Source organism: Solanum stenotomum, chromosome 2, assembly GCF_019186545.1.
Source record: "Solanum stenotomum isolate F172 chromosome 2, ASM1918654v1, whole genome shotgun sequence".
Taxonomy (NCBI): Eukaryota; Viridiplantae; Streptophyta; class Magnoliopsida; order Solanales; family Solanaceae; genus Solanum; species Solanum stenotomum.
This window is the reverse complement of record NC_064283.1, coordinates 73,780,576-73,808,113: the sequence shown is the minus strand read 5'-3', so window position 1 is coordinate 73,808,113 and position 27,538 is coordinate 73,780,576. Positions and strand designations below refer to the sequence as shown.

The 27,538-nt window shown below is 32.2% G+C and overlaps 4 protein-coding genes across 5 annotated transcripts in view; 2 read left to right on the top strand and 2 right to left on the bottom strand.

The window, feature by feature from the left end:
* LOC125856419 (uncharacterized) overlaps nt 1–27,538 on the top strand; it is a 175,119-nt gene that overhangs the window by 77,898 nt on the left and 69,683 nt on the right. The window lies entirely within an intron of this gene.
* On the top strand, nt 13,216–15,633 carry LOC125856436 (cytochrome P450 71AU50-like). Its single transcript, XM_049535987.1, has 2 exons — nt 13,216–14,135; nt 14,966–15,633. The coding sequence occupies exons 1-2, from the start codon at nt 13,251–13,253 to the stop codon at nt 15,578–15,580; spliced, it is 1,500 nt and encodes a 499-aa protein (XP_049391944.1). The 5' UTR covers nt 13,216–13,250; the 3' UTR covers nt 15,581–15,633.
* On the bottom strand, nt 16,112–19,685 carry LOC125856423 (6-phosphogluconate dehydrogenase, decarboxylating 2-like). 2 transcript variants are annotated; one of them, XM_049535968.1, is made up of 2 exons: nt 19,616–19,685; nt 16,112–17,861 (listed from the first exon to the last, which is right to left on the bottom strand). In XM_049535968.1, exon 2 carries the CDS (start codon nt 17,850–17,852, stop codon nt 16,395–16,397), a length of 1,458 nt encoding a protein of 485 aa, XP_049391925.1. In that variant the 5' UTR covers nt 17,853–17,861; nt 19,616–19,685; the 3' UTR covers nt 16,112–16,394. The 2 variants fall into 2 exon arrangements, with proteins under 2 accessions (XP_049391925.1, XP_049391924.1); XM_049535967.1 differs by having other exon boundaries at nt 19,449–19,635.
* LOC125856452 (uncharacterized) lies at nt 24,579–24,954 on the bottom strand. The gene has a single exon (XM_049536007.1). It carries the CDS (start codon nt 24,732–24,734, stop codon nt 24,588–24,590), a length of 147 nt encoding a protein of 48 aa, XP_049391964.1. The 5' UTR covers nt 24,735–24,954; the 3' UTR covers nt 24,579–24,587.

Genomic DNA, 27,538 nt, shown 5'->3' with positions numbered 1-27,538 from the left:
TGTATGAAATCATACTAGATACATGAATTTGGGACATGAAGAGAGGTGAGCGAAAGAGTTAGATACATGCGAATCCACTTAGATATAGTGTATTTAAAACAAATTACACATAATATTAATTTCATGTATCTGCGATACATATATCTAGACATACCAAATACATGTATCTAAAGTCCAAATTCTGGCAAGTTTCATAATATTAAAAAGGAAAGGAAAGGAAAGTGAAGTAACTAGATGCTAAAACAGTAAGATTTATGTAAGTTATAATAAAATTGTTACACCTTTGTTTCGTGTGCGGTGATTTTGATGTTAGAAAGTTATATCTAGTGATGATTGAAAGATGTTTTGTAGTGTAAATGTATATAATCAATGTGTATATATATGTATACAATGTAGATATATTATTTAAACTTTATAAGTGTGTATAATTTTTTATAAGGTGTATAATAATAATGTAAAATTATGTATAAACACCTCTTATACACTATTATATATTTGTATACAAGTATATTCATCATGTACAATAAATGTATAATGTTGTATATAAGTACTATTGCGAAAAAATAAGATATAGTGGTGTACTGCGAAAATTTAGGCTATATACATGTAATTATTTTTATTAAATTGAATATTATTATTCGAAGTTAATGAAAAAATAACAAAAAAGAAAAGAGAGATGTCAAAGAGAGACAGGGAGATGCTAAAAGAGAGAGCAAGTTGAGATTTCAGAATTTAATTATAACTTGTCATTATTTTAGGCCTGTAATATATTTAGGATCATATAGTCCAAAGCTAGGCCTTTTTAAATTGTTATACACCATGTTATTTTCACAATAGAATATGTATTAGTTTGCGTGATATTTCATTAAAATTAGGATCGATGGAAAGAAATCATTAATGTACAAATTTGATGGGATATTTGTCACCTCCCACCAACAATAGATACCAAGGTAACTCTATATGCCAAAACTAGGACAGATGAAAAGAAATCGTGATTATCAATCCACTCCATTAACCACTTCACCACATCTTTAGACACACATCATTTCTTAGTAAAATCAACATTTAATGTCCGATAAATTATAGAATAAAATAATTTGATTATTTTTCCTTGAAGATCATACTGGATACATGTAAATCTCCAAAAAAGTAAAGAACTAATTCTTTCAATATTTACTTTGTGCTTACTACGCACCACACTTTTTTGAAGCTTAGTAATTGCTTTTTAGTAGATATAATTTGACATGTTAGGCATCAAAAACTCTAGGAAACTAAAAGTCAAGTTAGAATTATTTACGTATAATTTATTATCTATAATTAAAGATCTATCATTACTATAAAATATTGTATTCTAAAAAAAAAATAGTATTAAGAAAAGGTATATAAACGAGGTATAATAGCTCGTTTCAACCAGTTATTTAAGAAATTTATACAATGTCAGTCTTTTTATTATTCTATCAAGTATCTAGTATAATCAAATTAAGATTTTTTGAATTTTTTTCAATCTTCTCGATTTCGGTACAATTTGGCTAATTTTTAATAATTTATTTTTAACATGCGATGTGATTATGTTGTTATTATGATATCTCATTTACTTTCGCGAGGAATCAAGGACGATCTTATTTCTTATTAAGGATAGTCCAGTGCACTAAACTTTTGTGTTGTGTGGGTGATTTGAGCCCATGACCTTCTGATTATATGACAATAATTTTATCAAGTCAGATCTAGGCTTGCCTTCAAATTTGATTCCTTATAAAGATCAACATTTAATATCAAAATCATAGAATAAAATAATTTGACTCTTTTTTCTTCAAGACCATGATGGATTACATGTTCAATCTCCAAAAGTAAAGAACTCATTCTTGTTCAAATATTCTTTTATTGCTTTATGTGCTTACTATGCACCACCCTTTTTTATGCATAGGAATTGCTTAATTAGTCAACACAAATTGACATATTAGGCATCAAACTCTAGTCATTAGAAGTCAAGTTGACAAAGGAAGAATAAAAAGTTTCTCCTAGTTTAAGTTTTTTTCTCTCTCTCACCATTTATTGAACATCTTGAATCTTGGTGATTGATAACATTTTTTTAAGAAAAGCCCCAAACAATGTGTTTTTGAAAAAATATATAACATCAAATAGAAATTATTCAAAGAAACCATGTGAACTTTGGTCCAGTTTTGATTAATGGTAATATTGAATGTCGATTTATTGCATACGTCAATCTTGTTAATATAAGGTTGAGATTCACTTATATATTACATATCTAAAATCTAAATATTATAAAATAATATTGAATAAATTATGATAAATTTTAGTTATGACTTTTGTGGGAAAAAAGTACTAATACTTATGTGATCGTATGTAAAATTTAACATGTACTAACCCTACTATTGTCTTATATAAGAAGATAAACATGCTAAGATATGTTTGATAAAATTTGGTAACGAAATCTAAGTCGCAGCTTCTATTTAGTAAATTATTAATGTTGATTCCTTTTTTATTGGTCAATATATATTATAAAAATAAATGAAAAATTGTTAAATGAAACAAATTTAAATACAAAGAATTAATTATTTACATTTCCATTTCTTACCATTCTATATAAAGAAGATTGTTGTGTTGCTAATGTTTAACCATCAAAATGCAAAAGATGTAAAAACAAAACAAAACATAAGATCAAAAAAATTGATTTGTGGATTATAGGTGGAAGAAACGTCAGGTGATTCCATCTCATCTATTTAAAATTTTGGTAGATAATATTGCTAGATATTTGTGTTGGTAAAATTACATATCTGATGAAATAGTCAAGGTATACACAAATGGTCCAAATAGCACCATCACTAAAAGAAGAAAAAAATCCTAATTGGTTCGTCTTTTAGAAAGCAATAGAGTTTCTCTAGTGTTTGAATCTGTTATTTTCTTTAGTCTATTTTCTGTTGTTCGTCTTGTATTCCCAAGATATTTAGAACAAAACTTTGAAGAACTTCGTAAGACACAATAAAGTTTAAGAACATTTTCACAACTAGAAAATTAAAACTAGTAGAGAAACTAGAATCAAAAACAAATTAGATAAAATATACGAAAAATTTTTTTTTCTTAAAGAAGAATTGTTGTCAATCTGTGTTTAAAGAATCTTACTGATTCCAACAAACTTTGCAGAAACACGAAGTTACCAAAGTTTAATGAACCAGTGAAGAACAGAAGAACATAAATTAATTCACAAATCTAAAATCTGTAACACATACCAGAATCTGGAAAAACAGAAAGAAGATCAAGCCCACTGAATGCACAGTGTCCCCTTAAGGAAATTATTCCCCTCTAGTATCCGAGGTTTGATTTGGAATATGTCCTCCCAGGATAGAATGATCTCAATCACCAGTGTATTGATACCCAAAACGCTGGTGTCAGCGAGCCACTCAACGGCAGTAAAGTACACTTAGAATACTAGATTTAGTAGTAGAAGAAGTCCAGAAAAATTCTATTTTTAAAATGAGAGGAAATTCCTCAATTTATAGAAAACAAAGGGTAGTGTGAAAAGGTTCTTATTGTGCCTTACCGGAAAGGTCACAAACCTTTGGAAAAGTCACAATCTTTCGGAAAGGTCACCACCTTTCATAAAAGTCACAACTTTTCATAAAAGTCGCAACTTTTCATAAAAGTCACAACTCTTCATAAAAGTCGCAACTTTTCATCAAAGTCACAACTCTTCATAAAAGTCGCAACTCTTCATTTTCCATTCACACCTTTTAAAACCCAACAATCCCCCGCATGAATGGGGAATGACTCCAAGACAAAGAAACGGACAAGTATGTGTACTTTACAAGCAAGAATTAATTGCATCTGGATAAGTAGGTTTCCCCTTGGACTTTCCGTAGTGAACATATGTCGGATATACTCGGTCAATCGGTAGATGCGATATCTTTGAACCGTCGAGCTTTGGTGTATACCTAGACAACCATATGTCACACAATTAACCCTTTACCGTTTATGGTTCTTACGGTTGTGTTCGTTTCAGCCATGAACACCTCCTGGTTTCATGAGTGTATAGAGAATAGGCTTTTGACAATAATTCTCTTTGAAGCGGCTTACACTTCACACCCACATAGGTGATTTCTAACCGTGTTATCGCGTAGATACACTATTTGGTCAAATCTGCCAAACTTAGCAAATCATTAAAAACATTAAGCTTTAGTAACTCATTAACAAGCCTTAATGTTGTATCCTTGTTCCTGAGCATTGTCTTCATCATGAGAATGGATTGAGTTTGTTGACAATGTCGAACCGTCAGTCACAACTTTGTTTTTCTCCTTGAATCTAGCTCTTGGGATCTCCAGTCTGCTAGATAGAGTTACCGCCATGATGACTTGTCCTAAGCCGTAAACCCATTCCCTTAGATGATCTTTAAACTTTCTCTCTAGTTAGGCCTTTTTGTAAGTGGATCCGACACATTATCCTTTGACGTTACATAGTCAATTCTGATAATTCCACTAGAGAGTAGTTTTCTAACGATATCTTGTCTATGTCCTATATGACTAGACTTTCCGTTATACATCATTCTCCATGCCCTACCTATTGCATCTTGACTATCAAAGTGTATGCATACTGATGCCAAAGGTTTGGGTCAAAAAGAATATCTATCAAGAAATTCCGGAGTCTTTCAATTTATTCACCGACCTTATCTAGAGCACCTAGCTCAGAGATCATTGTAGAGCTAGCAATACATGTCTTTTTTGGAAAATTTCCAAGAGACTGCTCCTCCACCAAGAGTAAATACATATCCACTCGTGGATTTTACTCTATTTGATCCCGGTGATCCAATTTACATCACTATATCCTTTCAATATTGTATGATATTTGTATAATGCAAGACATAGTTTTGAGTATGTTTTAAATACCCCAAAACTCTTTTCATTTTCATCCAATGAGTTTAATTGGGATTATTTGTGAACCGACTCAGTTTATTAATAGCACAAGCTATATCTGATCGCGTACACTTTTTGATATACATCATACTTCCCAATACTCTAGTATAATCCAATTATGAGTCACTTTCACCTTCATTCTTTTGAAGTGTAAAGCTCACATTATTGGAGTCTTGACAATATTAAAATCCAAATATTTGAACTAGTCAAGTACTTTTTCAATGTAATGAGACCGTGACAATGCTAAACATCTTGGAGTTCTAAGGATTCTTATACCTAAGATCGCATCAGCAACTTCAAGATTTTTCATTCCAAACTTGCTTTTCTAACATACGTTTAGTAGCATTTATGTCATTAGTGTCTCTATTGATGATCAACATATCACCAATTATACAAACAAACAATGACCTAGTGATTTTAATGTAAACACATTTATCACTTCCATCATTCTTAAATCCATTTACCAACATAGTTTGGTCAAATATCTTATGTCATTGTTTGGGCGCTTGTTTTAGTCCATAAAATAACTTAACAAGTTCGCACACTTTCTTTTCTTTACCAAGAACCACAAAACCCTCGAGTTGTTTCATGTAAATTTCTTCCTCCAATTCTCCATTTAAGAGAGTTGTTTTCACATTCATTTGATGAATTTGGAGGTCATATACCACAACTAATACAACTAACATCCAAATGAATGTAATTCTAGTTACTGGCGAGCATGTGTCGAAAAGATCAAGACCTTGTTTTTGTCTTGCTTTTTATCTGTCAACAGTTCCATCGACTTTCATTTTCCTTTGAGGATTCACTTTGAACCCAAAAGTTTATTTCCTGTGGGAAGATCAACCAACTTCCAATAGGATTGCTCAAGATTGGACCAATCTCACTATTAACACCATCTGTCCAAAAGGATAAGTCTACAGAAGACACAAGAAATGTTACAAAGTCACATTCGAAGAAAGAAGATGTCCTTTGACAGTTACTACACCTTGGAATATCTTTATTAAGTACATTCTACTTTTGTTCTTTCCAAGGTCGTTTAGGACTTTCACTAGACTACTCAAGTCTAATATAACAGTCCACTATCTTAGGTCCCATTTTAATCGTTTTAGGAATAGGAACTTGGACTTTGGCTAGACACCCCCACACTTTGAAATGTTTCAAGTTGGATTTCCTTCATTTCCATTTCTCATATGGAATAGATTGTGTCCTGGAAAAACAAAATTTTCCATTGCTTTCTTTATGAAAAGGCAAAACTTTTTGTTGTTCCCTTTTGCATTGAGGATAGTTCCTCCACACAAGTTTTGTGGTAAACCAAAACTTATAAGTAATGCATTGATCATTTCCTTCAAAGTTCAGTTTTTTTTTTCCATTAGATTGAGGTGAATAGGGCAGCAGTTTGATGGATAATTCCACTTTTCAAACATATTTCTGCAAAATGAGATTTATACTCTCCATCCCTATTACTTCTTATCTTTTTCCCAACTGATTTTCAACTTCAATATTATATTGTCTAGACGTTTCTATTGCTTCATCCTTACCATTCAGCAAATAGACATAGTCATTTCTAATGCAATTGTCAATGAAAGTTACGAAATACTTTTTTTCACCATGAGATGGTGTTGACTTCATATCACAAATGTCAGTGTAAATCAATTCTAAGGGATTAGAATTCCTTTCAACAGATTTATAAGAATGCTCAGCATACTTAGATTTCACACAAACTGGACATTTTTTTATTTATTGCACTCAAAGTTTAGACAAAACTTCTAAGTTGATCAATTTTCCTTACAAGGTTTTGTAATTGACATGTCTCAAGTGTTCATGTCACAAATAGTTTGACTCAAGCAAGTAAGAACAAATAAAAATATTGAGTTTGAAAAGCTCTCCGTGAGGTAGCTTTTTCTCACAGATATTTGTTCCTATTTCTTACAATTTTGTATGACACAAACATTGTTTAGAGTCATCACCTTGTCAAATGTCCTTTTCAGCAAGACCTTTCCATAACTTTCAATTTGATTGTTATAGAACTACCCGTGAACAAAGTTTCATCAGGTCCAGTAAAGGCAATATAATCCAAATGTTTCTTTTACAAAACATAACGAATAATTATTCACCAATATTCATGTCTATGCAAATACTTTTATTATAATAGACATATTTTCATGAAAAATCACAACATTTTAAGTGACACTTTTTCATAAAAGAACACTTTTATTTTGAACAAGTATATATATAATTTGGTAGTTTCATATTAGTCACATCATATACTAGTAATAGAGAAACTCAACCACAATACCGAATATACTCCAAGAATTTTGTGGGTCTAACATAATACAAAAGTACCATTGAATTTCATATCTTTTGCTCCAAAATTAAATTAGTCACCAAGTCTAATTTTATCTTTATCATAAGCAAAGAACCCCCACATTTTAAATGTGATCTCAAAAATATTTTTCAAGTATTTGAAAATAGTTTTTCCACATATTTTTCCAGACCATCAACATGTCATTGGCACTATGAAACCTCTTTTGGAAATATTATTCTACAAAAGAATTATATTGCTTCAATTCTCTTTGATAATATTTACATAGTGTCAAAGTTCATTCATAGAGGCACAAAATCACAAACTCTAAGTCACTGGTATTTTTCAATCTATCACAAATAGACATACCACTTTGTATTTAGAATACTAACAATAAAGACAAAAAAAATTTGTACAATTTGTTTCTATATGACAGTGAGTTTATAGAAAGTCAAAAGTACAACATTGACTTATTATGTGAAGTTTTCATAATTTTTCAAACCAATTGCATAGCCTGATTTATCCAGAGTAATAAACTACAAAAGTTTTTAGCCAGAAAAAATCAGACACAATCAAATTTTACATGGAGTACAAAACTACAAAAGTTAATTTTTTTTTTTACGTCTCCAAACAGAATTAAACATATTCTTTATCACATAGAAATGTTTTTCTTTTCAAATAGTCTTCCAACTATAACATTTTGACAAACTATTTTATCAAACAAATATTTGCATCTCTCATTTTGCAAACTAAAGAATTTTAAAGGCAATACTATTTGCCAAGAAAAATTTATTCCACAACAAATGGTTTGCAGATCTTTTTCCAAAGATACACATGATAAAAAATCAAAATTGTTAACTCTTAGAAACTATTTTCCTCCTTAGATAAATAATAAGAAGGTTACCTGGTGTAATCTTTAACCAGAATAGCACCAAATTTTTTTTTTTTTTTTTTTTTTACATTCTCACTTTGACCTTGCTAAACAAAGCACCAAATTATGGAGAAGTAATGCCTTAAACTTCTACTTCCATGATCTGTTTCTCTCATTCAGTAGAATACAAGAAATACCAATAGTATAATAATTTCCTTAAGATTCTTTAAGATTGTTGTTCGTCTTGTATTCCCAAGATATTTAGAACAAAACTTTGAAGAACTTCGTAAGACACAATAAAGTTTAAGAACAATTTCACAACTAGAAAATTAAAACTAGTAGAGAAACTAGAATCAAAAACAAATTAGATAAAATATACGAAATATTTTTTTTTCTTAAAGAAGAATTCTTGTCAATCTGTGTTTAAAGAATCTTACTGATTCCAACAAACTTTGCAGAAACACGAAGTTATCAAAGTTTAACAAACCAGTGAAGAACAGAAGAACATAAATTAATTCACAAATCTAAAATCTGTAACACATACCAGAATCTGGAAAAACAGAAAGAAGATCAAGCCCACTGAATGCACAGTGTCCCCTTAAGGAAATTATTCCCCTCTAGTATCCGAGGTTTGATTTGGAATATGTCCTCCCAGGATAGAATGATCTCAATCACCAGTATATTGATACCCAAAACGCTGGTGTCAGCGAGCCACTCAACGGCAGTAAAGTACACTTAGAATACTAGATTTAGTAGTAGAAGAAGAAGTTCAGAAAATGTCGTTCTTAAAATGAGAGGAAATCCCTCAATTTATAGAAAACAAAGGGTAGTGTGAAAAGGTTCTTAATGTGCCTTACCGGAAAGGTCACAAACCTTTGGAAATGTCACAATCTTTAGGAAAGGTCACCACCTTTCATAAAAGTCACAACTTTTCATAAAAGTCGCAACTTTTCATAAAAGTCACAACTCTTCATAAAAGTCGCAACCTTTCATCAAAGTCACAACTCTTCATAAAAGTCGCAACTCTTCTTTAAAGTCACAACTCTTCATAAAAGTCGCAACTCTTCATTTTCCATTCACACCTTTTAAAAACCCAACATTTTCTTGATTATAACTTGTATGGTTCTGAAATATGATTTGATGTTTGAGTTCCTTTGGTGCAACTTTACAAAACTAGGGAGGAAAAGTAGTTGCTTTATCTTCATAGGCTTCTAGATCCACAATTTCTCTTACTGGATTTTTGTGTTGCTTTTCTTGCTGAGTTTTGAGTCCTTCGAGGTCTCCAAAATAAGGCGTGCTAATTTGGAAGGCATTGAAATAAAGGGAAAACGACTTCATGTACTCTTTAATCTTGCGATTTAGAGCTGCTATATTCTTTGTTATAAAATAATTTACATATATATCATCATTATACAAACGGCTCATATATATCCTTATCGTTATACAAATGACCCAAATATACTATTTTCGTTTAACAAAAGTGGAAAGATTAATTTTACAAAAAGATGAGTGAAAAAATAAATCATTCTTTTAAAAAATAATTTTTTTTCACTCATCTTCTTGTAATTATTTAGCCATAGACACATCAACATTAGTCTACGTTAAAATAATGAAATTGCCCTATTATTTATTTTAGGACCATAATATATTACTGATAGAGACAGATTTAGAACTGAAATTTATAAAGTTCTATCTCTTTACACTTTTGGAATTATGAAATCAAAAGTTAATATAGCTTTGAACCATTACATTTTTAAAATCATGAGGTTAAGACCTACTTTTGTTGCAATTTTAACATATAAAGTTATCCTCTGCATAAATGTTTTTTTTATCATTATTTATAAGTAGTTATTGTTAATTTAGGATTTAAGTCCTTTCAAGTGAATAAAACTATGTAAATAAAGTGTTGCCACATTAAATAAGGAGCATAACATTTTCAAATGTTAGGCCCGTGCTCTGCACGGACGGTACTTGTCTAGTTTGTATAGAGGAAAGACTCAAAATAGTCCCTTATCTTTAGGTTAAGGCTCAAAGTCATCCTTGAGTTTTCACACGGAGCACTAATAGTTCCTCATATTTGCAATATTGGTGCACTTTTGGTCCTCCTCCAAAATTTTGCCTATTTTTTAACATTGATTTTATCTATAACTTATGTATGATATGTTCAATCGTCATTTTATATATTTAGTATCATGTAATAGTATATATATATCACCTTCTATCACATAGAGTTATTATTTCTACTAAATATATAAAAAGACGATTGGACATTCCTTACATAAAATTGTGGACAAAACTAATGTTAAAAAATAGGCAAAATTTTGGAGGAGGACCAAAAGTGCACCAATATTGCAAACATGAGGGACTATTAGTGTTCCATGTGAAAACTTAAGGATAACTTTAAGCCTTAACCCAAAGATGAGAGACTATTTTGAGTCTTTCCTCGTTTGTGTACATATAAGAAGCTTCTTAATGATTGAGTTAGCTAGTTGACAAGCTTAATGATAAAGTAATCTTCACCAAATATGAGCTTTTAATTAAAAGAATATAGTTTAGTAATTATATGAATGTGCGGATATATATATATATATAATAGTAATATATCTTGGTTGTAGTAAGTGAGAATACTGTCAATGGTGACAATCTTGATGGTTGTGATTTGTGTACCTAAAACAATAATAGGAAAATATCGAATACTTTAAGAATATATGGTATTTTTTTTTACCAAATTAAAAACTACAATATTCGATATTCCATTATCTACTAATTTTTTACTTTAATTCGTGATCTTCAATGGCGGACGAAAGGGTGCACATGCATCCGCTAATTTCGAAAAAAATCATATGTATATATGTATATCTACTTTGAGAAACAAGTAGAAACTAGAATAGAAATAACAATGACCCATGAGTAACATAAGAGTGTTCTTGTATTGTTGGTACAAACTAAAGAAATCATCCTTCAGACCAGGGTTTGAATCCAACCATTTTTCATTGTTTTTATTTTAAGCTTAGGTTAGAGCTCATATTTGAGCTAAAAGTAATATTGGTGGATCTGAAGTCTTCAAATTTTCGGTTCACCTCTGGTAACCTCCATACATTCTTATCTAAGGTCATATATTGATAAGATAAAGCTATGTCATTCCTTTCTAATCACCTCTTCTCAATATTTTTCGATCTACCTCTACCTCTTTTCGTTTCACAATATCCAATATCTTGCACCTCCTTACTTCATCATCTACATTTTTTTTCTTTACATGTCCAAATCATCAAGATCTTTCTTTTTTTCAATTTTTGATCTTATCGTTACTTATATGTCAAACACATTCAACATGTTAGATAGATAGGCCTCTCTCCCTTTCACCATTAATTACTTCCCATCATATGTCTTTTCTCATTTCTGTTATTTTCTTCACATGGACCCCACATATCATAATTCTTTAATATATTTTGGTGAGTAAATTTTGTGAATCGTCACTCATATTTTAAAAATTATCCATTTAAGTTGTTATTATTATTTTTAAACTTATAATACCATTCAATTATCACTATTTAAAAAAAAAAGAAATACACTTAATACGATTACAAATATATTTATTATTTCATCCAACCAAATTTTATATCCTATAAAAAAATAATACAGACTCAAAATCTTTTCTACGCTACTGTTATGTTTTGCTTTTCAAACTCATGTTCTTGTTGTTTGATATTTGTCCTACGTTTTTTTTTTTTTTTTTTAATCATAATTGGATTTTCCTTTAAGGAAAATGAAACATATAATTTTCATATTTGGCTAGTCCCTTTTTCGTAGGAAAAAAATCCAGACTCTACATTCGTTCCTTATAATTTAGTAGCATTTACAATGTAGTCTTAGGAGGCTTTGAGAGCTTTGTGTAGGGAGAGAAACAGTTAGACACAAGTGATGCGTTATGATCAGTTGTGTGAACCTCTTTTTATTCTGAGTGAATTTTGTAAGGTTATTCCTTTCTATATTTTATACTCTCTTTATATAGTGGATTGCTCATCTCATCTTGTGGACATAAGTCGATTGATCGGACCACGTTAAATCTTTATATCATTTGATATATTTCTCGTTTATTTTTTAACTCATGGTCTATCAAGGTTTATTTTGTTAGCTTCCGCATGATAACTAATTATTTCACTCATACCACTTGTTTTCAAACACATTTTCAGTAATTAATTAATTATTCTTTAATCATAATTCATAAATCAATTAAGTTTGATCGCATGAAATTTCTACTTATGGATATAACTTGTTAATTATCGATAATGTTTTTTATCATTATTTTGTAGCTCTTTAAATCTCACACTGATTTCTACCTATGGATATAAAATAATTAGTTTCGTTTCACCTAGTTAACTAGTTATCATGTAATAGTGTATATATATATATATTTTTTTTATTTTATTTTTGCTTCCAATTCTATTTTAGCCTATAGTTAATTCTACATTGATGATTTTAGGAGTAAGTAGCTTAGGACAATTTATTAAAATTTTGGTAAGCTGTTTTCTTTAAAATCCTGAAATCTAAAACTCAAAAGTCTTGAGTAGAATTTTTGTATCTTAAATTTTTTTAATCGGGTCTAAAATTTGGTTAATTTAAATGGATTGATAAATGTATTACTATTAATAATAATAAAAAAAGTATATATATATATATATATGATTTTTTTTCTTTTCATTATTTTTTCCCTTTTTTATAACATCTTTTTCTCTTCGTCTTTTCCCATTTTTGTTATTACTGTCATAGACAACTTAAGATGGACCACAACAATTAATATGGTAGATATTTCAACACCAACCAACAAAATTCATCAATTAATATGGTAGATATTTCAACACAAGAACCAATAAAAATTCTTCAATTTCACTAGCACCCCTCCTAACTTCTTTGAGAATTAAATACTTTAAATTATTAATAATCATGATTTATAAGATTTTTATCATAATTTTGAAAATATAATAAATAGAATAAATATATTAAAACAAAAAAATATAAAAGTAACATAAATGCCTTCGATTAAAAACAAACACATGGATCATGAGGTATCTGCTTCTAGCCTTCTCTATATAATAGTAAAGTAATATTTGCAAGTTAGGAAGTAAAAGAAAAATAAAAAAATTCTATATCCATGGCTTCAATATTCTTACAAGTTGTTGCACTACTTGTAGTGCTATACATTCTTCAAGAATTACACAACAAATTCATGAAAAAGAAGAAAAAACTCCCTCCTGGCCCAAAAGGGCTTCCAATTATTGGAAATCTTCATATGATTGGCAAAAATGTCCATCAAGATCTTCATAAAATAGCCAAAAAATATGGTCCCATAATGAGCATGAGATTTGGTTTTGTTCCTGTAATTGTTGCTTCATCTCCTCATGCTGCTGAGCAATTTTTGAAAAATCATGATCTTATTTTTGCGAGTCGACCAAATAATATTGCTGCTAAACTCATCGCGTATGATCAAAGAAATTTGACATTTGGAAAATATGGACCTTATTGGCGAAATATGCGAAAATTATGTACGTTAGAATTGTTTAGTACTCTCAAGATCAATTCATTTCAAGCCATGAGAAAACAAGAAGTTACAAATTTTATGACTTTTATCAATGGGGCAGCTTCTAGTGGTGTTGAAATTGATGTTAGTGCTAAACTTGCTACATTAAATGCTAACATGACTTGTTTAATGGTATTTGGGAAAAAATATATGGATGATGAATTTGATGAAAGGGGTTTTAAATATGTGATTCAAGAGACTTTGATTTTAACAGCAACGCCAAACATTGGTGAATTTTTCCCCTTTCTTAATGTGTTTGATTTGCAAGGAGTTGTTCGTCGTATGAAGGAATTATCAAAGATTTTTGATGAATTTTTTGAGAGAGTTATTGATGAACATGTTCAAGATTCCAAAAAGGAGAAGCAAACCAAGGATATTGTTGATACTATGATGAATATCATGCAATCTGGTGAATCTGAATTCGAATTTGATCGTCGTCATGTGAAAGCTATTTTGCTGGTAATGTTTTCTTCTATCATAAAACAAATAGAATTGCAAGTTAATTTTAATTGAGTTTAACTAATATTTATTGAAGTGTAATTGGTAACTTGTCGTATTTTCATGATCACAAATTTCACTTTTATTTCGAATTACTTATAAATATCTTCGGATAACTTGATAGTATATTAATTTCTTTTGCATTAACCGCATATTATAAGTCAATAGATAAAGACATGGAACATGGAAATATTAATGCATTTGAATTTGGTCCATTCGGGTGGATCTAGAAATTCAGGTACGATTTGGCCAAATTTTGTAGTTTTTGCTTAAATAGTAATGTTTTGTATTTAAAAAATTTATTATATATATATATAGTTTAGAATCTAGTTGTGAAAACTTGGAGAAGTTATTTAAGAATTCAGAACCCATAAGGAGACTTACGTCTAGTTATTAGGTCATTTTATTTTTTTATATAGTTGATAACCTGCCTTATTTTCAAAACTATAAATTCCACATTTTTAAAGAGACTTAAGTGTAGACCTTTTGGAATGACTTGATAATGTAAGGAGTATCCAATTATACTCCCTTCGTCCCCTTTTAGTTTCGTGGTTTTCTTTTTTAGAGTAAAATGATACTAAGAACTTTAAATAATATTTTACGATCGAATTAATAGAATCGAATTTAACTTTGAAATTAGTTAAATTGACTTTCGAAAAACATAACATGACAACTAAAAGAGGACGATGGGAGTACTAATAGCGTAGGTAACTTAAATTCTATTTAAAAGTTTGTTAACATACATGTGAATGTTAATTAATTTAACAAATGAAAAATAACTCTTTATGCAGGACATGTTAATAGCTGCAATGGACACCTCATCAACAGCAATTGACTGGATTTTCACTGAACTTTTAAGGCATCCAAAAGTAATTAAGAAATTACAAAAGGAATTGGAACAAATAGTTGGCATGAATAGAATGGTGGAAGAATCAGACTTGGAAAAATTAGAGTACTTAGACATGGTCATAAAAGAAGGTTTTAGGCTTCACCCTGTTGCACCACTATTGATTCCTCATGAGTCTATTGAAGATTGCACAATTGATGGTTTTGATATACCTAAAGGTTCAAGACTTTTAGTAAATACTTGGGCGATTGGAAGAGATCCAGAAGTTTGGTCAGAACCCGAGAAGTTCATGCCAGAAAGGTTTGTTGGTAGTAACATTGATCTTCGTGGACATAATTTTCAACTTTTACCGTTTGGCTCTGGAAGAAGAAGTTGTCCTGGATTACAATTAGGGCTCACAACCGTTCGCCTGGTGCTAGCACAAATGGTTCATTGTTTTGATTGGAAGTTACCAAATGGTATGATGCCAAATGATTTAGACATGACTGAGAAATTTGGTTTAGTTATGACTAGAGCTCAACATCTAATGGTTATTCCTACTTATCGTCTAAATGTATAATAAATATTAAGAATGTCAAATGGGAAAGTTAATAAATATTATATTATGTTATAAGTATAATATTTACACACTTTATATTCACACAATAACAACTAGCAAATTAGTTCATGCTTAATAGCCATTCTTGTTGAAGTGATACTCAGAACTCATAAAAAGGGTGGAAAAGAGAGATGTGAAAGCTCCACAAAAACACAAGGAAAATTTGCAACACAGATCTTTCCTGGTTTTGATGATACAAACAAGTCTATGACAATTTTCAGAACATTTCAACTAAATCAGATACTAGCATCCATGCATCCAAGGGTCAATGAAGTGAGTTGAGAACCATAAGGTCTCAGAGGTTCACCAAAGACTAAAACTCAAGATGATTTCTTTCCATCTGTCCTAGCATTGGTAGACAGAATTACCTGGTACCTATTGTTGGTGGAAGGTTTCTCGTGGAATGAGCGAAAGTTGGCCTTGACACCACGGTTATATAACAAAAAGAAGATACTAGCATGCACAACATTTGAAAAATGTAAGATGATGGAGTAGAGAAATGGTCTCAAATAACAAAAGAAAATGAGAAATGCTCATGGAAAAATACATTCTCTGTTTTTATATGATTGTATGTAACTCAAAGGACATGAAATGCGAGAAAAGGCGATAAGGCCTACAATACAAATAGGATGAACAACAACATAGGTAAAGTTCCAACATTTGAGAGACCACATGACAAGGTGATACTAACACAGGACCTAACAACCTCCTAGATTCAATGAAAACAACAACTTTATTCAATCAGGTCAAAATAAAAGGAAAACATCAGAAGAACTCAGTTCTTCGACTGTTTGGCAATCTTGAACCACTCAGTATGGAAAGCCCCTGGCACATCAATCCTCTCGTAAGTATGAGCACCGAAGTAATCCCTTTGAGCCTGAACCAAATTGGCAGGAAGACTTTCCCTCCTGTATGAGTCGAAGTAAGCAAGACTTGAAGACATACCCGGTGTGCTAATGCCTGAGTTTATAGCTAGGCAGACTACTCTTCGCCAAGCAGACTGACGTTCAACCATCTCTTTTGCAAACTCCTCATCCACGAGTAGGTTAGCAAGATCTGGGTTTCTGTCATAAGCCCCCTTGATCCGGTCCAAAAATATAGCACGGATAATACAACCACCCTTCCAAATCCTAGCAAGCTCCCCTAGTTTCAAGTCCCATCCTTTTTCAACACTCTTTGCCCTTATCAAATTCATGCCTTGAGCATAGCTACATATTTTGGATGCATAAAGTGCCTTTCTCACATCGTCAATCAATTGATTCTTGTCCACGGTCTGCTCAACAAAGATATCACTAACCCCGCTAGATTCAAATACTTTGGCTGCTTGAACTCTTTCATCTTTTAACCCACTAAGGAATCTTGAATCCAATGATGCAGCTATTGTGGGTGCAGCAACTGACAATTCAGCGGCTTGCTGAACAGTCCATTTACCAGTACCTTTCATCCCAGTTTTATCCAAAACTTTGTCCACCAAATATCCATCTGCTTTATCATCCTTGACTCCAAATATATCAGCAGTGATTTCAATCAAGAAGCTCAAAAGCTCTCCTTTGTTCCACTCTGAGAAGACTTGATGTAATTCAGTGTTAGAGAGCTTGCCGACAGATCTTAGTACGTCATAAGCCTCTGCAATTAACTGCATGTCACCATATTCAATTCCATTATGTACCATCTTAACAAAATTTCCAGAACCTCCTTCACCAATGTATGTTACACAAGGGCCACTGTCAGGAACTTGAGCTGCAACCTTAAGTAAGATGTCCTCGATGTATTTGTAGGCTTCAAAAGAACCTCCAGGCATCATTGAGGGTCCATTGCGAGCACCCTCTTCGCCACCTGATACTCCCATTCCGAGATAAAGAAGACCAAGCTCAGCCATTTCCTTTTCTCTCCTCTCAGTGTTCTCATACCATTCATTGCCACCATCAATGATACAGTCTCCTTTCTCCATGAAAGCTGAAAGGGTTTTGATGGTCTGATCAACTGGTAAACCAGCCTTGACAAGAATGATTATGACACGGGGCTTTTGGATAGAGAGTACAAAGGACTCTGGATCATGAAAGCCATAAAGAGGAAGATTGCCTTCCTTCTTAGCTCGTTCAACAGTCTCGTCAACTTTTGAAGTGGATCGGTTGTAAACAGATATAGGAAATCCTTTCTCAGCAATATTGAGAGCAAGATTTTGTCCCATAACAGCAAGCCCAGCAAGACCAATTCTTGTCGGTGTAGCCATGTTGGTTACCTGTTATAAGAAGATGCGAGAATGTCATTTTCCCTTGCAATGAAATGAAAACAGGAATGGCTCAAAGAGCAACAGAGTAGAAATAAAGAGAACAAATCTCAGCAATTTTTAAAGCAGATTCTGCTAGAACTTCCTGTCATTTTTACATTTGTACTGGATTGATCAAATAAAAAGTATTTTTGCATCAATCAAAAACACTAAGAATGGTTTAACATTGATTTGCTAAAAGATGCTTAAGATGTGACTTAATCAATCCAAAAACAAAATTCAAGGAAATGACAACTCAGACTCCTTAAATATGACTTTAAAAGACAAGTTTGCAGACGACAAGAACGATACCAGAGAGAATGAGAAAATAAAGACACAAGTGATTTATAGACAACTCTTTTACTGTCCATCTCAATTCACATATCCTGTTTACCTTCAATGCTACAGAACCCATGTTACAATTTCTTGAATTATGAATAGACTCAACTTACGAGCTTAGTCGAAACTAGTTAACCGACTCAATTTATGAACTCAGGAAGGTCAATACCACCACAAAATCTAAGCAAATGGACCATGATTGGCTAACACCACAAGAATTTCAGGCTGATACATGAAACCAGGCGCCGGAGGAAAGCATTTGAACCACAACTTTCGAAAACTAAATCAACACATTATTAACAAGATCAGGGAAGCAAAATTAGAAAAATCGAGTCCAAAAGGCTTTACCAAACAGCAGATAGTATGATAATAGAATAAATTATCCTAAAATACTAAAAAGTGCAGACAAGAGGATGATTCTTGCAAACAAAAGCACCAAGTAAAATATCTAGATTCCTCATCTATGATGCTCGGACTCTTCAAGAATGTAGTAGAGAGTGCGTGTTGAATCCTCCAAAAGTAGTGTATTTTGGAGGACCCGGTGTGAGTTCAGCAACAATTTTGGAGAGTCAGAGCAACATAGTTCCCCCTCTGATGAAACAGAAAGTAAAGGTCCAACATTCTCACCTAAAAGCACAAGAAGTAGCTACAAAATGTGCTCAAAAAGTCACAAACAAAATTGAGGACAATAACTAAGAAACCCAAGAATTATAAACCACGGGTACCATAATATCTACCAGCAATGGAAACAATTCAATCATAAAACACCAAAATGTAATACAATGAGCAACTCCTACCCGAAAATCGAAGAATCTAGGCCAGATTACAGTCCAACACTAAAGAATCAAATCTTTCACATCTTTCACAGATTAAACTGACCTCAAAACTCTAAACAATCACAAATAAAGATGAAACCTTTAACAGATTAATCTGACCTCAAAACTTTAAACAGTCACATATAAAGATCAAACCTTTAACAGATTAAAATAACCTCAAAACTCTAAACAATCACAAATAAAGATCAAACCTTTAACAGATTAAAATGACTCAAAAACTTAACAATCACAAATAAAGATAATACCTTTGACAGATTAAGCTGATTGAACAAAACCTACTACTACCTCAACCTAGTACCAAGATTCACCATATTATTCAGATGACAAAATCTACTTCAAGTAAATGAAACAACGAAAAATATGAAATGGGTAATCAAGATCAAACCTTTAACAGATTAAACTGATTCAAGAATCTCTTTAACTTCAAGTAAAAACCAAGATTTGCTTCAACCAATAAAGTATGAGTTTTAATTCAAATAATTGTAATGGGGTTGTTGAGATTGATAGAAAATTGAGTATAAATAAAGATATAATTCAATGGTGTAGACTCACGTTCAACTCAAACGCGTTGGGTTTTTTTTTTTTCCTGTCAAACCATGGCGGCTGTTTATAGTATTCTCATGAATCTCCAATAATACGGTCCTTTTTGAACTGATGATATTTTGTCAACATTTTTCTTACTTTTTTTTTTTTTTAAGAGAACGCACACTTTTATTAGTTAATCGTATTTACAACGTGTTTTCTCACTTACGGGCCTTGGCTAATTTCACTGGCAGTCATTTCTCACCAGTAATAAATACCGGGTAGCTCTTTCCACCAACGTTAGGACATATAAGAAGAATCAACTTTGTGTTTTTTGTGCCTTTGAGTTTTGAACATGAGACCTTGAGGTTCTCAACCACTTCATTGATCACAGGTCACACCCTTGGGTACAGTTCCGATTAACATTTCTTTTAATGATTTCTCACCTAGTGTCCCGTATCCATATTGGAGTCCAATTAAATCTGGATTCACGCCGAAAAGTCTCGTATTGGGACTAAAATGCTTCCTAATAAAGGCGACTTCATATTGAAGGAGACTCGAACTCGAGACTTCTACTATTTACAATACATTTACTATAACAAAAACATTTTTCAGCGGCAATAAATATACGCATTAACAAAGAGTGTTAAAATTTTCACATTAGTTAATTGTCATTGGATTTACTGTTGCTATAAATTTTAATAACATTTAAAAAGAATACTACTAAAAACACATATTTAACAATAATTAAGCTATTACCATTTATTCATTAACACTAAAAATCATTTTAGTGTTGTAATTAAATATTATATTAGTAATAAAAAGAGCCATGATGTGAAAAAATGGGTGGGGTGGGTTGGTAGGTGAAGGAGACAGTCAACTATGACCTCAATGTTAGGTGAGGCTATTATTTAATTAATTCTTCAACCAAATATTAAGTCATGCTGACATTTCTTTGTTATTCATTTTTTAAGAATCTTCTGTCAACTATTATTGTAAAATGTCAAATATCAACCACTTGATAAATTGTTGACAAGAATTTTCAAAAATCTATGACCCAAAAACAATAATTTGTACTGATATTGTAGCTGTACTTTTCAGTTTACACCTGCATAATCAACCATTTTTATATAACTTTAATCAAGAAGTAATTTATCATTTTACACTGTTTTAACCTTATTATTAAATAATAATATATTTCAATATTATAAATAGAAAAAATAACAATCAAGAGACGACTGGATTAAAGAAAAGAAATAGTAGAAGAAGTAACATAACATTCAAATTATATTTACAATATGGGCTAATGTATTTATAATATTTTAACTGTGCGGCCCCCCTTGATATTTTATTATTGTGCTTGACTAATGTATGTTTCATGCCTTAATTAGGTATAATACACCAACGAGGGTTGTGGTGGAGGAATAGTAAGTACTTCTTTATCCTTAACCAAGAGGTCTTAGGTTCGAGTCTTCTTGGGTACATAGTTGCCTTTGTTAGGGACTTAGGGAGCACTTTTTCCTTCCAATGTGGAACTTCCCAGCGCGAATTCGAATTCAGTCGGACTCCAATGTAGGTACCGAACACCGGATGGGAATCAAAAAAAAAAAAACTAGGTATAATACATAAAATCATAGTGTTGTGTACACGTGCGAGCCAATTTCTAAAACGATCACTCAACTTAATGATTAACATTCCATTAGTGTTTTTTTGGTTTCCCACCCGGAGTTCGATACCCACTTTAGAGCCCGACTAAATTCGAATTCGCACGGAGAAGTCCCATAGGGTATAGCGTTCCCTAATAAAGAGGACCTCTGGTTAAGAATCAGTGTTCTCTTAAATTACTCACTTAATGATTAACATTCCATTAGTGTTTTTTTGGTTTTCTACCCGGAGTTCGATACTCACATTAGAGCCCGATTAAATTCGAATTCGCACGGAGAAGTCCCAGAGGTATAGCATTCCCTAATAAAGAAGTCCCAGAGGGTATAGCGTTTTAAGAATTGGTTTTCCACCCGGAGTTCGATACCCACATTAGAGCCCAACTAAATCCGAATTCACACGGAAAAGTCCCAGAGGGTATAGCGTTCCCTAATAAAGAGGACCTTTGGTTAAGAATCAAAGACAGTAAAGATAGAATTGTATAAAATTCCTTCTTATTTTTCTAAAACATCAAACTATTTATATATCAGAAGGGGAAATAGCTGGCTGTCTCAAAACTGCATATTCATTTCTCTATTGCAAAACAAATGCCTTTTTTCTAAGGGCACATACTTTTCTCTACCTATTACAAACAGCAAAACAGTTAAAATGGGCTCTACTTATAAGTTCAGTTCATCTCTCCATGCAGTCCCTGGCTTACAAGCAGGCAAGAGTGCCAGATTCATGTAGGAGATAGTGGAAGGACACCTTTTATTTCTTATGTTTTTTCTATCCTGCATAAATGAAAACGATAATCAGTTAATTTATGACGGGAAAATACCGATAACTACAGAAGGAAGGAATAACGTTAGCAAAACTTCTTCAAAGTGAACTCAAATGCAAACAACAGTGTAATCCCACAAGTAGGGTCTGGAGAGGGTAGGATGTACGCAGACTTTACCCTTACCCTTTGTCAGGGTAGAGAGGTTGTTTCCAATAGACACTCGCCTCAAATGCAAGCACATCCATAGAATGTATATGAATAATTAACACTAGTTACCCTGTGAAATTATGGTCCGTAGGGAAATGGTTTATTCACGAAGGCGGGGCTAAAATAGAACTCCAAGTTGAGGTCTTTTTTCCTTTCTAATATGACAGGGGAAAGAACAAAGGTTTATTGACAACAATTACCCTATAAAAATACAATACAGAAAAGTATATCTAAAAAGGAAGTACCAGAACCTTGCCTGCTCTTGCTTTCTTGAAGCCAGAGGGAATTCTAAGAAGATGTTACTGACTAATTTCACAGATTTCCTGTCCTTTAAATAAATCTACCGTTTGTTCTTTTCTTGGAGTGGGTGAGGATGGGGGAGGGCTGATCCCTTTTGGGAAGTTCGATTTACAGTTGACTGAAACTATCANATCTAAAAAGGAAGTACCAGAACCTTGCCTGCTCTTGCTTTCTTGAAGCCAGAGGGAATTCTAAGAAGATGTTACTGACTAATTTCACAGATTTCCTCTGTCCTTTAAAGAAATCTACCGTTTGTTCTTTTCTTGGAGTGGGTGAGGATGGGGGAGGGCTGATCCTGAAACTATCAACCACAAACTCCTATAGGTAAAGATCTTGCATTAGGCATATAAGCCCCAAACTGATTGTCCTTCCATTCCTTTTGTTCACTAAATACTGCTCACTCTGGAAAGAAAGGTTCCTCATTCTAAACAATACTTTCCAATCACATAAGCTACACAAACCACTTCTATATAGTTCCAAGTTCAATTTATCAAATCATAACTTCATGCTTATTTTATCGATCCACTCAATATAGACAACTATGTACAATTCTATCTCAGTTTCATGCCTAGTGAAGTTATAAAACCTGCGTGGAGGATATCTACGTGATGCAAGAGCTCATATGGTCATTGTTTATGTCATTAACATCTATAGGATATGTCACAGTTCATAATTGAAGACAGAGAAGGCACTACCAACTTGTCTTAAGACTGACCAAAGACACAGACCTTTTTAGTTTAATACTCTAGTTTGCCTCGAGTATTACATCATATAGAAGGCTGCTTAGTGGGAATGCCAGGGACTTTAGGTTACAGATATAAGATATCCTTTCATAACCCTCGTATTAGACTGTAGACAACCAAACAAGAAGGAGCACCGTGCTTCCAAAGCGGATTCTAGAATCTTCTTATATAGAAAGCTTATGTCGAGAATACAATCATTTAACATTTGTCTAACCCAAAATCTCAATCAGTTCACAGAAGAATCTTGACATCTCCACAGAGAGGTCAAAAGCAAAATCCATCCAGAGTATTTGAACAAGCTCGTAAAGAAATTGTACGGTTGAAAGATGCAGCCAAGGTGTATACAACAATACCAGTGTTCTCTTCTCCATTTACTACTAAACAATCTTCAGTCATTTTGTTAAAACATGACAAGTTCCCTATCGATATCACATCCTTATCTATCTCTCCCTACATACTAGCAATCACATGGGGGCAACCTATAACCGAATAAATAACAGGTACAAAGGCAGCATAAGCTCAGCTCCAAAATGAATATGGCCAAAAAAAATGATATTTGCAAAGAAGAAAACTCATAGAATTTCACATTCTTCATTTACAACAAATGAATAACTCAACACCTTAAAGGGTACATTGCATCACCCTGATCCAAATTTCGGTCCACAAGCAATATACATGAGGCTTATCCATTAAAAAAATAGGATTCTAGATCAAATTTACCTTCGTTATATAATCTATCAAATGATTTAGAGTACTAAATGAATATCCCCTGGCATTTATTCATTAGTTCATAAAATGAGCCACCAAAATTTGAGTATGATAGAATCATGAAATCAAGGCCTTTCATATCTTCAAACAAAGTGTTGCTGCTCATCTTCATAATGGGAAAGTATAATTGTACAAACAACAACAATAAAAACATCTCAGACCAAAACTATTTGGAGTAAGCTATTCTTCATTAATCATTCCATTAAAGTCTAAATCCTAAATGAATTCTCAATAACCATTCATATAAATAATCCCACAAAACACTATTGTGATTCTTCCATTTTGTCCTAGCCTTGGTACACAGAGTTACCTGGTGGAGGTGGCAGGTTTCCCGTACCATTAGTCTAGGGGCGTGAAAGCTGGCCCGAACAACACCACGATACTAAATCCCACAAATTAATGGAAACCTACTCTGAATTGTACTGATCATTTTCAATTGGACTGAATTCCGAAGCTAAATTGGAGTAAAGGAAAGAACTTTTTACCAAGAAAAGTAAAATTTGGAACACCCAAATAAGAAAAATTCAGAAATCTTCATACCTAAATCCATAAAGGGGTTTCAAGAAAGTTGCTTTGCATTCTGATAAAAAGCAGCAGAGCATAAAATTGAAGCAATAAAAGCGAAAATCCCCAACCCAATCATTAGGGAAAATCCAGCTACCACCAAGTCCATCAAACATTGCAAGCTTATTCCCATCACCAACATTTTTTTCTCTCAAAATATCCTTAATTTTTTCAGCAAAACATTGAGTAATTTGCTATTTATAGAGTGAAAATATAGATGGATAAGAATGGGTCTTTTGGCACCCCGAGAAGGAAGAGGCAGACCCCTGTAACTGTATCAACTCAATGCAAAGACAACAAAGCATGTGACGCATAATTGCAGAAAACGCATCGGGAAGGTTGACAAAGGATTAGCAATTCACCCTCCCTACATTTTTTTTATTGGAATAAATATAAAATTAGAAGATTACTTAAATTTAAATCATTTTTAATTAATAAATATGATATTTTCTCTCACATATACTAAAAAAGAAAGTAACACAAAACAAAAAAAAAGAGGGTATGATATAGTTTAAGAAGTTTATACCATAAAAATAAGGAAGATATTATAAAGACATTATATAAATCTGTCGTTTAACTTGACATCAACTAGATGTAGGGATGACATGGTGTGGTACGGTATGGTATTTCAAAGTGTTGATACCATAATTTCGATATTCGGTTTCTGAAACATTATATCATTATCATACTAATTCAATTTGGTATGGTTCGATATTTTGAAGTTCAGTTTTGGTATTCTACAGTATGGTAAATCGGTAATCATAGTTTGTTCAACTTTGACTAATATATACTCGTATAGTAGAGTATTATGAGTTTGACAATTAAAAAAAGATCTCAAGTGTATCATACTAACACATTACACATGTAAAAATATATATTCAAAATAAAATATAAACAACTCCTTTTGTCAATCAATTAAATTTCAAATTCATTTCAATCAAAATAGAATAGTCAAAGTTTCAACTTCTAAGCATTTAGTATATACTAATACTAGGTTGCATATTTGTTAGTATTTTATAATATATATATATATAGAGAGAGAGAGAGAGAGTTACATATATATGTTATTTATGTAATTATATACTTCGGTATGATATTCGGTATATACCATACCATGCCCACCCCTAACTAGATGTCCTCCAATTTTGGGTGTGGACAAGGAGACACACGTCACACATGACGCTTTTAAGTGTCAATTCACATCCTACATGACCTAGTTCCTACGTGTTTTATGTCACATAAGGCACGCGTGCCTATTTGTTCAAATTTATACAAGTTTAAGTATTTACTTATGCAATTCCAAAGTTAGAGAGCATGGATGTCAGCTAATGCCAAGTTAAATATTATGTATTAATTATTGCTATTATAAAAGTATGACTTAAGTCATCTACGACCCATTAAAGTTGCCGCATATTCACTTAGACACCCTAACTAAGGCTAGTACCTATTGAACACCTAAATTGTGCAAAACATGTGCCTATTAAACACAAAATGTTGATGTGGCAGAAAAAGTGTTTTTCACTTTCCTTTGGCGCGGGAAAATATTTGAAATGGTATTTTATTTTAATTTTTTTCGGCATTGTAAATAACTTAAAAGAATTTTTTAAATATTTTGAAAATAATAATTTTTTAATCCAAAAAAAAAAGCCCCTCCCCCCACTTGCACACACACTTTCAGTCATCTTCTTTCACCTCAATTAGGTTTTCAAAGTCAACTGCATCTTGTGTCTATTTTTTTTTTAAAAAATCGACTACTTGAATCTGCAAAAAAAAAAAAGAAGAAATAAGATTTTTGGACACTGGAGTAAAAAATTTAGCCGACGTTCATCCAACTCCATTTTCAGGCACCTCCAAACAAACATCACTACTCAAATTAAAATGTAAACTCATTTAACTTATAAAAAATAATATCAGAAAATTCAATAAAATTAATTTTGGTCCTCCTGATTTCTCTTTTGCAGTCGATTTTGAAATGATTATCCATCAACAAATTCCGCTTCTTCATCACTCTTGTACGAGGCTCTCTCTATATCTTTCTCTCACGTATTAGGTATGAAATTATTATTTTTAAAAGTTGAATTTGTAAGTAATTTGACAAGAAGTTGAGTTTTGTGATTTGGGAAAAGTGCAGGGAAGAAGATGAAGAAGAAAGGCGGTGAAGTACCGTGGAGGGAGGACCAATTTATAGATGTTATAACTTAATCTGGTACATCCATCAAGTAATCAATGTACGGACGAGATCTATTCCTTATTAAATATTATTTATGGTATTACTTGGGCTACAAGTAAACTTGGGTCATAAGTAAGAAATAATTAATATAATTCTTATATTCTCCTACTTGGCCCAATGACAATATAACATTAATATTTAATAAACATTAGTTGCGCATACAATAAATTTCTTCTATAATATTCATCATACATACCACAATATAACAAACTACTAATGCGAGTTATGGCGGTTGAACATAAATTTTAAGCTACATACTTCCTTCCACATACTATTACATTAGCAACTTATCATACTAGGTTCATAAGCTATAAAAACATGGAGTATAACATTACGGTCCACAATAATGTCTCATAAAGACTTATCTTGTAATATCTCAAAACAATAATGTGTACACCATTATGAGAAACAATAAATTCATTAATGTATATCAGAAACACATAATTGAGCTCAGAGTGTAAAAACATCATAAATGTATTAATCATAAGTACAACCAAGACCCATTCTTTGAACATGTTCTTTAAATGTCTTTGGTTGTGTCACGACCCAAGCCTAGGGCCTAGACGTGACCGGCGAATGGGGAACCCGAAGGAACCCCAAACAAGCCTCATAGCGTATCATTACACATCCTTGGTCGCGGAAGCAATTAAAATGACCATAAGCAATAAGCATAATCAAAGGGGGAAATCGGGACTAAGGGAGCAAGAGAAAAAAAA